General features: G+C 44.6%; 1 protein-coding gene across 3 annotated transcripts in view; it reads right to left on the reverse strand.

Annotated features, from left to right (window-relative positions):
* Positions 1–9381: 9381 nt before the first annotated feature.
* The window catches only part of Ltf (lactotransferrin), a 29258-nt gene continuing 24977 nt past the window's right edge, over positions 9382–13662 (reverse strand). For all 3 annotated transcript variants that reach the window (XM_041677246.1, XM_041677247.1, XM_041677245.1), the window contains 3 exons: positions 13258–13442; positions 11655–11844; positions 9382–9563 (listed from right to left, as the gene is read on the reverse strand). In XM_041677246.1, coding sequence (XP_041533180.1) covers positions 9529–9563; positions 11655–11844; positions 13258–13442 — 410 coding nt within the window. In that variant the 3' untranslated portion in view covers positions 9382–9528. The remainder of the gene's footprint in view (positions 9564–11654; positions 11845–13257; positions 13443–13662) is intronic.

The raw sequence follows: 13662 nt of genomic DNA on the forward strand, positions 1-13662 counted from the left end.
CAAGTTTTAGGGACAATCTCCTATGCTCAGGTTGCTTTTCTGACCTAAAGCAAGGTGGGGAGGAAAGACTTTATTTGGCCTATAGGTTACAGTCTGTCAGTGAGGGAAGTCAAGGCAGGAATCCAGAACTGAAGCAGAGACAATGGACGATCATTGCTTGCTGCCCCTTGATTGCTCTGATACCTTGATTGTACAGCCAAGAACCAGCTGCCCAGGGATGGTGTGGTCCATAGGAGGCGGGACCACCTGCCCAGGGATGGTGTGGTCCACAGGAGGCTGGACCACCTGCCCAGGGATGGTGTGGTCCACAGGAGGCTGGACCACCTGCCCAGGGATGGTGTGGTCCACAGGAGGCTGGACCACCTGCCCAGGGATGGTGTGGTCCACAGGAGGCTGGACCACCTGCCCAGGGATGGTGTGGTCCACAGGAGGCGGGACCACCTGCCCAGGGATGGTGTGGTCCACAGGAGGCAGGACCACCTACCCAGGGATGGTGTGGTCCACAGGAGGCTGGACCCTCCAACATCAATTAGAAATCAAGAACATGCCCCACAGATGTGCCTGGAAGTCAATCTGATGGAGACAGTTCCTCAGCTGAGACTGCCTCTTTCTAGGTATGTCTAGGTTTGTGTCAAGCTGACAAAAACTAAACAGCGCACCCTGTTTATCATCTTATGCTGTGCATATGATTAAAACCAGACGCATTTTGGAAAGAGACATGCACCGTTGAAAAAAATGACTGTATGACTTACTCTATCAGTCAAAACAGAGAACTGCCCTCTGTATCTCCCTAGTCACCAAATTCATCCTTCTCCTGAATCTAGTCAAGGGAAATACAAAACCAATAATTGGCGCCCTTGAGTGTCTTCACTCATGAGGCCACTGCTCCTCTCAGTGTATTCTGGCCTTTTCTATTGCTTTGCTTTAAATGAAGTTTCCTTGTGATTTCTGCAAATTTGTATATATTTCCATTTCAGTTATACGAATAACTGGGAAACGCTTGGCCCTTATCCCTACCGTGGGTAACAGGGCATTCGTTAGGCATGGGCTCCTCCTGTTCTTTCCATCTTAGGAAGATGGGAAGGCATGACTTTTTCTCACAAGGTCTGGTTCACAGCGGAGGAGAAGCCTGATGGGCCATTTTTGGCTTTCTTCAAACAGTTTTATGAACTGGAAGCAGAAGACGGGTAAGGAAGGGTGGGCTGGGAAAGGCAGGACCTGACCTGAGTTCCTCTGGCTCAGGAAATGTGTTCTCACACTGTGACTTCGGGTCAGCTTCTGCCTTCTCTTCCTTCTCCCCTGTTCCCTGGCCCAGAGAGAGTGGAAGGCATTGTATCTGTATGTTTGAACATTTTCCAGTGTTAGCATGCCACCAGGAAGCAACACCCTTAACTCAACAAAGAGGAAATGGAAGCTAAGGGGCCTTGTTTAGATCTTCACTTGTTTGACTGTTTTCCTGCTGTGCAGTTAACCTAATTAAGCTCTTAAAAATTCAACATTTAAGACAAGGGGCCTGAGGTAGAATCACAAATCTAGAAAGCATTGCTTTGTTCTAGGTTTCTGAAGGCAAATATCTAACAGAATGTTGTTACCTTTCTGACGTTCTTCCACACGGGAGACAGAGAACAAGCAAGGGACCTGCTCAGGGACTGCAAGGGCCTTGGGAGACTTCCCTAGGACTTTGGTTCACTGTACCATGATACGATCCTGGAAAAGCCTTGAGGCCCTGCCACAGGTAGAAACAGAAAATGATACTGCAGATAGGCTGTGTTGAATCCAAAGTTCAGAGCTCTCCCCAGGACATGGGTGTGAGAAAATGACAACATGACACGGAGCAGAACACACTCTGTGACAGTGACTGTGTGACTGATTTAGAAACACAGTGTAGACACACCCCTGGGCCTGTCTCTAAGGGAGTTTCCAGCAAGGTTTCATTGAAGGGGGAAGATCCACTCTGAGATGGCAGCACCATCTCTCAGGCCGGGTTTCCCGACTGAATAAAAAGGAGAAAGTGAGCCGAGCACCAGCATCCATGGCGCCCTGCTTCCTGGCTGGACACAGCGTGACCAGCTGCCTCACACTCCTGCCCGCTTCACTGTGGTAAGCTGCACCCTCAAACTGAGTGAGAACAAACAGTGTCTTCCTTGAACTGATTGGCCAGGGTTTTGCCACGGTAACTAGAAAAGTAAGAGAAGCACACACTCAGCTGAGTGTGAGGATGGACGACACACGAGGCATGAGCCTGTGGGACCAGCATTGTGTAGAAGTGCCAGGATAGGTCTTGGACATTACATGCACACATTTAGATTTTACATATATGTGTCTGTCTAAAATCATTCGCTAGAGGTATTATTTAGGGATTTTTTTTCCCATAAGGCCATGAGAAGCACAGAGCCTCAGCAGCGTTCACAGATGCACGTTTCTCTCATCCACGTCGGAGTTCACAATTCTGATGACCAGAAAGTTTTCACTATAGCCCTAGCAAAGCGGAAGCCAAGGGGATGAATTTCCTCTTCTTTTTTTCCCATCTATCCCTGCCTTAGCCAAGAGTCCCTACAGCCTCTAATATTCAGGGTATCATTCTTTCTTAAAAGTCAAGCAATATGTCTTCAGAATGCCCAGGACCTCCCTTAGGAGGACCATGGACCCTGAGAACCTTGATGCCCCTGGCTATTGCCTCCACCACCTCCCAGATTTCCCCTTAGTTACCGCTCATCTTGGGGCTCCTGTCCTCTCTCCATGTGCTTCTTCCCCCGGCAGAAAACATTCCAGGTTCTTTGTTACCAAAGGAAAGGACAGGAAAACCCACAAAGAATGGCCATTCCTGCATCCTAGGTATCACTGTTAAGACTCCAAGAGAATCAGCTCTGTGTTCTCACCCTTATTTCTCTTGGCCTTGCAAGAGGCTTCCCTAGCAGACACCAGTTCTAACACTGACTCTCTGGTTCCACCCTGCCATTCAGACACTTGTGAGAATCTATTTTGGGGCATGGTACTGGAAGCCAGCAGGACTATCACTTTCAGTGTAAGGAGCAGGCTCATGCCCACAGCTGCTGAGGAGCCTGGAGACTTGCTAATATCCTCTACATTCGAAGTTGTGGGTCTGAGGTACCAAAGTGTGTGTGTGTGTGTGTGCGTGCGTGTGTGTGTGTGTGTGTGTGTGTGTTTGTGTCTGTGTGTGCATGCATGAAGGTGACTGCTAAGGTCAGGAGCATTGAATCCTCCTGGAGCTGGAATTACCTGTGGTTGTGGATTGTCCAACACACATACTGAGTCATCTCTCCAGCTCAGTTACCTTTAAAAAATACACACACACACACACAAACACACACCCTCTCTCTCTCACACACACACACACACACACACACACTGTTTTTATATAAATTGGAAAGATGGCTCAGTGGTTAAGAGCACTTGCTGCTCTTACAGGGGACTCAGGTTCAGTTTTCAGAATCCAAATAATGGTTCATGACCATCTGTAGTTCCAGTTCCAAGGAATCTGACACTCTTCTGACCTCCGAGTGTGTCTGGCATGCACAGGGTTCACAGACATAAATGCATGAGAAAATACTCATACACACAAAATTCTAAAAATAATTTAAAACATTTATTTTATTTTTCTTTGTGTGTGTGTGTGTGTGTGTGTGTGAGAGAGAGAGAGAGAGAGAGAGAGAGAGAGAGAGAGAGAGAGATAGACATGTGTGTAGGTACCAATGGAAGCCAGAAGAAGGTGTTAGATCCCCTGGAACTAAAACTATAGGTGCTAAGAGCCAAACTTGGGTCCTGTAGAAGAGCAGAAGACAAATAACAACTGAGCCATCTTTCCAGCCCCTTAGTTACTTTTTCTGTTGCTATGACCAAACCCCTGGGGAAAAAAAGCAACTTCAGGGAAGAAGACTTTATTCTGGCTTAGAGTTTGAGTCCATCATGGAGGAGTAGGAACAGTGCAGGCTACTCCATGGTGCCAACAGTGGGCAGCTGGGACTCCACCTCAACCCTTAGAAGAACAGAAAGTAGAAAACAGACAGAAAGTGGGACTGGCTATGTGGGATCAGGCTATAAAACCCCAGTGACCCACTTTCTCCACAGGATTCCACTTCCGAAAAGTTCTACATCCTTCCATAAGAGTGTTGTGACTGAGGACTATGTGCTGAAATGCATGAACCTATGGGGGGCATCTCATATTCAAACCACGCCGGGGACAGGGAAGAGCCTTGAGATAACTGGAAGTTCTGCTTCTGAAATGGAGGGGGTAGAGTGTCCTGCTAGCCCATCTCATTTACATTGTGCCATGGGACCTTATTTGGCATTGAAATAATGGGGATCAAATAGAAACTTAAATAGAGTTTAAGTTGTCTGGCATGTCCATCTTTCTTCCACTTCCCATGTGCAAGTCTAACAAGCCCCAAGTCAAGATTTCTACTTCACCCTGGGTTCAGACCAAGGGGCTAAATGGCAGAGCCATTGCTTATCCATGGGGGCCACAGATGCAAAAGGGAGGCATCCTTTGTTGGTAAGCCACTAGGGGTCCTCAGCTCCAGTAGTATGGCTTCTCATAAGCAGGTGATAAGAGATAGATTTCATTTCAATCAGGGAAAGGGATTTATTTCATTGATGGGTGTTTTTTATTGTTGTTCTTTAGGGGTTTGGGGGGGGGTATTTTGGTTTGGTTTTAATTTTGGTTGTTGTTTATTTGTTTGTTTTGAGACAGGTTCTCACTATGTATCCCTGGCTGTCCTGGAACTCACAATGTAGACAAGGCTGGGCTCACAGAGATCTGCCTGCCTCTGGCTCTTGAGTGTTAGGATTAAAGACATGTGCTACTGATGTGGGATTCCCCTCTGTATGTTGTGAATACCATGGTTAATAAAGGACTCCTTTGAGCCCATAGCAGAGCAGAAAGAGTGAGGTGGGAAAAAAAATAAAGTCAATGCTGGGAGAAAGAAGGGCAAAGTCAGGAAGAAGCCATGGAGCTGCCACCGGAGACAGACATGTTGAAACTTTTCTGGTAGGCCACGGCCTCATGGTGATGCACAGATTAATGAAGATGGGTTAAATTAAGATATAAGAGTTAGCCAATAAGAAGCTAGAGTTAATAAGACAAGCAGTGATTTAACTAATACAGTTTCTGTGTGATTATTTCAGGGCTAAGCAGCTGGGACAAACAAGTGGCCTCCTCCAACAAATTGGCACCAACGTGGCTGACTAAAATCCACTTAAAACCTGAGAGGGCTTGAAAAGGAATTCTAGACACAAAAATACAGAGTTTAACACAGCTTCTTGATGTTTGCTGATGGCGTGCTGCAGCTCCTTCAAGAGAGGTTTTCCTGATTCAGTGGTAGGAAAAAAGTCACGCCATTTTGAAATGCCAGCTTTCTGGGCTGTCCTGCTAGCTTGAACTCTGGCTTTTTCAGGAGACCTAGCATTTGAATGAGGTTTTTGGGCAGCGTGCTACAGCTTGCTTGATGGCAACATGAGCCGGCTGTGTGCCTAGAGATGGGGCATTGTGCATGGCTCCCAGAGGCCGTAAGCAGCTCTGCCATGCTGGACTGTGTGGAGCAAGCAGGAGTACCGTATATATCCTAGCAGTGGCACAGCTTAGATTCTTAAGAAGTACTTAGCATTTTAAGAAGCACTTCTGATCAGAAAATAATTACAAGTATGCAATAAAGACAAATCCAGATGGAAAAGACCTCTATATGGGTCATAGTGTTGGATTAATGTATGTAGGCTTGGGAGAGAGAAGAAAAAGAGTATAAAGTTATAAAAAAGAAATAGATTAAAAGGAGTGAAAAATAAGCCACATAAAGATGGAAAATTCACAAAGAGTCTGGATTATGCATATTATTGTGTTTTCTTTGAAATGGCTGACTGTGAAGGAGCTAAGTAACCAACATATATACTTTAAAGGTATCTGTACTTCACAATTTGAGTCTAAAGATAATTGCTGTAGTGGTGGCACAAGCCTTTAATCCCAGGCAGAGGCAGGTGAATCACTGGTGAGTTCAAGGCCAGCCTGGTCTACAAGAGCTAGTTCCAGGACAGCTAGGATTGTTACACAGGGAAACCCTGTCTCGAAAAACCAATAAATAAATAAATAAATGAATAAATAAATGATTGCTTTGGAAAAGCGGTTCTTTTCTTCTTTTGTTTCCACAGAGGATGAGAACCTATGGAATCATTCCAGACTAATGTGGTTTGATGAACCAAGAGCCCCTGAAAGGTCACCTTGAACACCCCTCAAAAAATTACTTCACCCAATAAACAGCAGGAAGCAGTTTAGAGAAAATCTACACCCATATTCCCAAATATTGTTTGTAAATGTTTCTTTATGTTTAAAGGGGATATAATATAGGGATTTACATTGGTATGGATCTTGGTTTATTGATACAAATTTAAGATCAATTTTGTTATATGTATATTTCTGTTCTTTATCAAGGTATTATGTTTGTGCAGATCATTTAAAAATGCAATAGATAATTAAGAAATATAGGTTAATAGATAATCATCCATAATAGTCAAGCTTGTAGTCACGTTAGTTAGTATATATATATTATATATATATTATATATATATATTTTATATATATATATTTCGGTTAGATAGGAATTCTTCAAGTCTTTCAGAGACCTTCAGAATATGGCATTTAAAATGTTTTAAGAGTTTAGGACTTTTCATGACAATGAGACACAGCTGCTACTGGTAACACCAACTACTTCAAGAGGAAGATGGGCATTGAAGAGGCTCCTTATGTAGCTGCTTTTGGGAGCCATTTGGAAAGAAACTGCTCTTGCCTAGACTGCTTGATGAACTGGACATGCGGAACCTGCAGAGAAATGACTGCTGAACTTGCCTAAATGTGAGACCATCCTTTGGGGTTCCTGCTACACCAAAGAATCTGCCAGGCATTCTGCAGGACACAAAAGAAAGTGGCTGGCAAACTGCCAATGTAGGTGGAACTGTCTTTGAAATTTCCTGCTTCATGGGAAAGTCTGCTGGGCCTATAGGCTGAAGATGGATGCCCCAATGGTACAGAAGAAATTTGGGTGACTGTTTAGGCAGCAAGATGTCTCTGTCATTTCTAGAGTTTTGGAAATTGCTTACAATACATTTCCTGTTAACTTAGGTAATATTGTATCCTTCTGGGGTCTTTGATGGAGTTGAAGAATTTATAGTTATAGTTTTCCTTAGTTATGATAAAAGATAAAGTAGATATAAATATTGCAACTATAATTCTTGCTTGATACCTGTTTTGTTATATGTAATTTTACTATGTTAAAGTTAAAGACCTTTGTTTTTTTTATTTAAACAGAAAAGGGGAGGTGATGTGAGATTCCCCTCTGTATGCTGTGAATACCATTGGTTAATAAAAGACTGCTTTGAGTCCATAGCAGAGCAGGTCAGAAAGAGCTAGGCAGGGGAAACTAAAGTGAATGCTCAGAGAAAGAAGGGCAGAGTCAGGGAGAAGCCATGGAGCCCCCAAAGGACACAGATGTACTGAAACTTTGCTGGTAGGCCACGACCTTGTGTTGATGCAAAGATTAATGGAAATGGGTTAAATTAAGATGTAAGAGTTATTCAATAAGAAGCTAAAGCTAATGGGACAAGCAGTGATTTAATTAATACAGTTTCTATGTAATTATTTCAGGGCTAAGTGGCCTTGAAGCGGCCTTCCTCCCACATGCTACCACACCCAGCCCACTGATAGATCATTAATTTCACTTTAGTGTCTGATTTATTCAAGCAGACTCACATTGTCTAAATATTATAGCTATTATCTAAATTATTCTATTATTAATAAAAACTCAGGAGTCAGATATGGGGTTAAAATTTGATCAAAAGTAGTGGAGAAATGACCAGTGAGTGCCTCTCTCTCTCTTCTTTCTTAATTCAAACTGCCATGACTCTTTCTAACTTCTCCCTACTTCTTCCTGTGTCTCTCTATATGTCCTGAGTCCTCCAAAACCTCTATGGGTGATTCTGGTCAGTTACTAGCTAGCTCCATCCTCTGATTCACGGTAAACTTTATTGGCAGTCTTAGGAGTGGTCAGAGTGTGATCAATATATCCCACAACAAATTGCCATGTTTTAAATTTGTGAGCACTAAACTCTACCATCAAATGTTTCTCATAGAATAGACTCAAGTTAGTGGAGGGAGAGGTCTAGCCTTAATCCAATGTAGCAAATGGAAAAATAAAAAAACAAAAACGAGTCTTGATCCCTTTTCTAAAAATTCCAGAAGAATCTGCAGGTGGCAACAGAGATACCCATTTTTGTTAGCAATGGGGAACACTGGGCAAATGCATGACGGAGTATTGTCTGTTCTCTGATGAGCTCATTGGAGCAAATGGGTAGGAGAACTAGTGAGTGGGTGGCTGGGAAATAGCTCAGTCAGTAAGGTGTCTACCCTGAAAGCATATGGGCATGAGTTCGATCCCCAGATCCCGTATTTTTAAAGATAGGCAAGGTTCTTAGGGCACACCACCCAGCCTTTGCAGTATGACAAGTTCCAGGCCAATGGAGAAAACCCTGTGTGCTTTCTAGTTCTTTTATCAACTTGACACAAGCTAAAGTCATTTAGGAAGAGGGAACCTTAATTGAGAAAATGCTTCCATAATATTGAATGTAGGCAAATTTGTGAGCCATTTTCTTGATTAATGATTGATGTGGGAGGTCTCAGTCCAATGTGAGCAATGCTTCCCCTGGGTAGGTGGACCTGGGTGCTATAAGAAATCAGGCTGAGCTCCTGAGAAATCAGGGAGCGAGATAGTAAGCAACACTCCTTCATGGTTTCTGCTTTGGTTTCTGCATCCGGGTTCCTGCCTTGGGTTCCTGGCCTTCCTTCCTTCCTTTCACAATGGACTGCATGCTGTAAGAGGAAACAAACCCTTTCCTCCTCAAGTCACTTTGGTGGATGAAGTGTTTATCACAGCAATAGCCAACTAGGACAGCCTCTTTCAGAAAGAGAGAAAGGTGGACAGTCCCTGAGCAGTGACCTTCAAGAGTGTCCTCTGGCCTTCACATGATGTGCACACACATGCATGAGTATTAGTGTGAGGAGCACGCACCGTCATGTATACAAACATATGTTAGGCACACATGTACATACACAGGCACACATGATCTGGGACACACATATTTGTCTGTACTGTGATATCTGCGTGAATAAACCAGATCTCTTTTGGAAAGAAATCGTCCGTTGGCTTGTCCCCCGATTCCAGATCAATGGGCATTGTGCCCAGAACTTCAGAACAAAGAAGGGCTGGGCCTGGAAAGCTCACAAGGAGGGCCCAAGTGTACAGAAGCCTTTGGTCAGACACATGATTTCCGTGTAAAATTTGAGACATGATGAGTGACACTTCATAGGAAGAGAAAGCCAACACAATTTCTCATTTTATTTCTACCTAAAGTGACAGCAGAGAGTTATAAGAAGAGATGATCAGCGAACCCCCCTTTCTGCAAGACCCCAACACGCCATGGATCTGGGCTGAAGCTCCCTGGGAAGGCTTGGCCATTGGCTCGGTGTTTTCACTGGGTAAGGAAAGCGCAGGCTTCCAGGAGTGCTGTGGGACACAGAAAGCAGGACATTCAGGAACAGATTTTTTTCCTCAAATCTATAAATCAAAGAGGTCTTGAAAACACTATCCCAGCCCTGCCCCACCATTGTGAGTCAGGGCTTGCCTCATCCCCCCATGTGTTCTCTGCAGCCTCTTCTAGCAACTATGGCCTCCTGCTCTGACCTGGGGGCCACTTGACTCCACCTCTAAGTGAATCAGCTCACACCTCTCAGGTCCACAAGACACGCGTGGTCCTCTGACTTCTAAAATGTGCACAGTGAAGAGCGATCTATTTGCTCATCCTTCATCTGCAAACAGTGGCTGAGCATCTGCCTTGGCTGAGTCACTGTGCCATGAGCTAGGGGCAGCATGGGAAGCAGCTCTGTCCTTGGGCACGTGGCCTCTACACCAGTGCTACCTGTTCACATGGTTTATCCAATAGCCCTAGGTCAACCTGCAATACAGTAGCCCAAGAAGCCAATCAATACAGAACTTGGCTCCTCATCTCTATGCAATCAGCATGGGGAACCTGATAAACCTTTTTGTAGGATGGGGTATCCTGTGCATTGCTTGCTAACTACCCAGCTTTACTGCCAGGTACCAGCAGTACATACAAAACTGCAGTCATCAAAAATGTTTCTAGGAAAGGCCAAATGTCTCCTTTGGGGACAAAAATCATCCTAAGTTTAGAACAGCTAACAAAGAGATTCTGGGCCTGTTCCTACCCCTGGACCACAACATCTGTCAGGCCTCTGCCTCTGAGTGGGGGACCAGATATAGGGATTCACAAGGCCACTGTGCACAGGGAGCCAGTGCATGCTGAAACTTGAGGATCACTTCTGAAAGTCCTTCAACGATCTGAGTGTGTGTGTGTGTGTGTGTGTGTGTGTGTGTGTGTGTGAATGTATACTTATGTGAAATCTTTTTTTGAGATAGGGTTAGGGTTTCAGGTACCTCAGACTGTTTTCAATCTCCATATTTGGCAAAGGATGACTTTGAGCATCTGATCCTCCTGCCTCTACTTTTTAAGTATTGGAATTACAGGTGTGCACCACAACAAGTTTATACTACGTTAGAGATTGAACACAGGGCTTCATACGTGATAAGCAAATACGCTACTAACTGGGCTACATCTCTTGGCGCTCTTCCAAATGGTGTTCAAGAATTAAATTATACACCTTCCTATATTTGAATTAATTTTGTTATGTGTATTGGTGTTTTGCGTGCATCATGTATGTCTGAGCACCCCATGCATGCCTGGTACCCACAAAGGCCAGAAGAGGGTGTTAAATCCCCTGGAACTGGAATTGCACACATTGTGAGCTGCCACATGGACAGGTGCTTAGAACTGAACCCAAGTCACCTGGAAGAGCTGTGGGTACTCTTACCCCTAAACCATCGTTTTGGCTCTACATTTTAAGTTTTTAAGGAATTTATATTTCTACATGTATTTTGGCCTCTGAACTTTGACCTTTTCCTGTTGTGGAATATTACTTGAACTATGTAAAGATGTGCTACTACATTTGTTTATACTGCAGAATATTGTTTTAACTATGTAAAGGTGCATTACACTTGTTTATACTGCATTCATTTAACTAGGCAAAGATGTGTTGCTGTTTTACCTTACCTGCCTAAGGCATCTGATTGGTCTAATAAAAGGCTAAATGGTCAATAGCTAGACAGTTGAGGGATAATTGGGGCTGATGGGCAGAGAGAATAAGTAGGAGGAGGAATCTAGATGAGAGAGAGAGAGAGAGAGAGAGAGAGAGAGAGAGGAGAAGAGAAGAAGGAAAGAAATGGAAGATGACTGGGGTCAGGCAGCCAGGCAGTCACCAGTCATCCAGATACAGAAGTAGAAAAAGGAAGACATACAGAATGAAAGAAAGGTTTAAAAACTCTGAGGAGAAGTATAGGTGAAGAGAAACAGGTTAAAATAAGTTATAAGAGCTAACAAGACAAGCATAATTTAAGGTGGAACATTCGTATCTAATAAGAAGTCTCCATATCATGATTTAGGAGCGATTTGGCGGCCCAAAAGAAAGTCCGCTACATTCTGCCAGGTTGCTTCCTCAGTAATTCCATCTAGAATCCACTCACGGGAGCTTGAGCACTGCTTCAGATTAGCGGTGGCTACGACATACTCCTGTCCCAGGTACTTGTCATATGTTGTTTTGCCATGGAGCTTGGCCAAACACTCAGTGTTGTCATTGAACAGAAGATTTTTGGTTTTAGACTGGAACAGGCAAAACTCCCCTGGGCACCTCGATCCAGTTCTTCCAAACTGATTCTGTGTCAAAAGAACCAACAGTCCATGAGTAGTCAAAAGAGAAGATGGGAAAGTCAAGGGTTCTCATCCCGGGTAAGGAGCAGAGCAGAAAGGCAACAGTGTTCCTTTCCCTGACTTGCACGACTCTTCCCAAACCTTGCTCCTGGAAGCTCGCCCACTCTGGCCAAGGCCCAGGCTTTGCCTCACTTCCGACCTTGCCTTCCACATCTCCCCTCCTACTAAATCTGTTCTTGCTTCCTGTAGAACATCTTGCTGGTGATCAGAGGTCAGATGATGATTTTTTGAGATCTGCCCCAAAAGCTGGTCATCTAGAACATTTTATCATTCCAGCTGTCCAGAGGGGCAACAGGAGAGGGAAAACTCCCATGCTTCTAGGAGCTGGGTCATTGCAGGATACTCAGCCCTTCTTAGCAACAGTCCTTTCTCCATGCCCAGGACTGTTGGGCTCAAAAGGCATACCCAGGTCCAGCATGTTGTAATAGGAAAACCAGAGACTAGGACAGGACACCCCAGAACACAATCAGCCCTAAATCCATGGGTGCGGGGGTCCCTACAATTACCACAGCCAGCAGAGTATCAATCCATGGGAAAGCAATAAGGAAGTCCGGTTCAACATGACTCATAGCCAGTGTTGATCAAACTTCACAAATCTGACATGGAGTAGTTAACTCCAGGTGTACAATTAGGCGTACTTAAGCACAGTGCAATTTGGAAAGTGTTTCCTGGTGTTAATCAACTCCGTCCCACGTATACAATACAACGAAGCTTAAGACATGATTGCATCAAAACTCTTGTAAAATACAAATGACATCTTCCATAAAGATCGGCTTACAGATTAACTGGGGGAGTTGGCTCAAGGCACACAATGCTCCTGATAAGTGTCTCGGGGAGGAAAGTGCAATAGATTGACTGAGATAAACCGGAGAGTCTGGGGTCAGTGTGGCCTGGCCATGCAGATAGCACAGAAGTCACCAGGCGGTTAACCACATCAGTTCCCAGCTCTCTTATACATCTTATACATCTCCTTGAAGGACAATGCGTGATTAACATTCCTGGTTTCCTGGTGCTTATCTGTAAGTACGAGGACCTTGTGTCTCCCACACGTGGAGTGATCTCTGGGATTGCTGCTCTATGGACTTTGTTGTAAGCATTGCCTGTTTGGCCTGCTCACTAATATAAGCCATGAAAGGAAAGAGCAGAGAGGAAAGGGCAGAATTTCCTCTGGACCATGACACGAGTTCACGTCCAGGACCAAAGAGCCTAACTGATCCTCTAGAAATACTCCTAGCGTGGAGCAAATGCTATCCCCGTGAATCAAGCAGAGGGGCTAGAAAGAAAGGCTTGAATGAATGAGTACCTTCTATAGGAGCTCATGCAGTGAAGGACTTGCTCGGGGACCCTGGTGGCCCTTACCTGTTGGTCAAACAGCACCTGCTGAAGGACTTCCACCTTGTCTGTCCGAGATATCACAGCATGATTTGGGGCTATGGCCAGGTGGCAGTCCTTAGCCTCAGTCACCGGCTTCCGGGTGTCATCAAGACACAGCAGCTCAAAGTCCTCCAGCCTCAAGTTCCTAGCCCACTCTTCAGTGCCCTTTCCTGGTGAGACAAAGGTGTCATTAGCCACAGCTAGCTGCTTGGTCAAGGCATCCTTTCTGTATCGGTATGACTCCTTTGAAAGTCATACATAGGCTGTGATGAGCCGCAGGAGACGAAACGAAGCTTGATTCTGCACAAGCTATTTGGCTACAGATATGGCAAGCATCACCGTCCAGCCATGTAAAAGATCTTATTCAGTAACAAAGGGAGTAAAGCTCAT

Source organism: Microtus oregoni, unplaced genomic scaffold, assembly GCF_018167655.1.
Source record: "Microtus oregoni isolate MIOR12 unplaced genomic scaffold, Mior012 000028F_ref0000031, whole genome shotgun sequence".
NCBI classification, from domain to species: Eukaryota; Metazoa; Chordata; class Mammalia; order Rodentia; family Cricetidae; genus Microtus; species Microtus oregoni.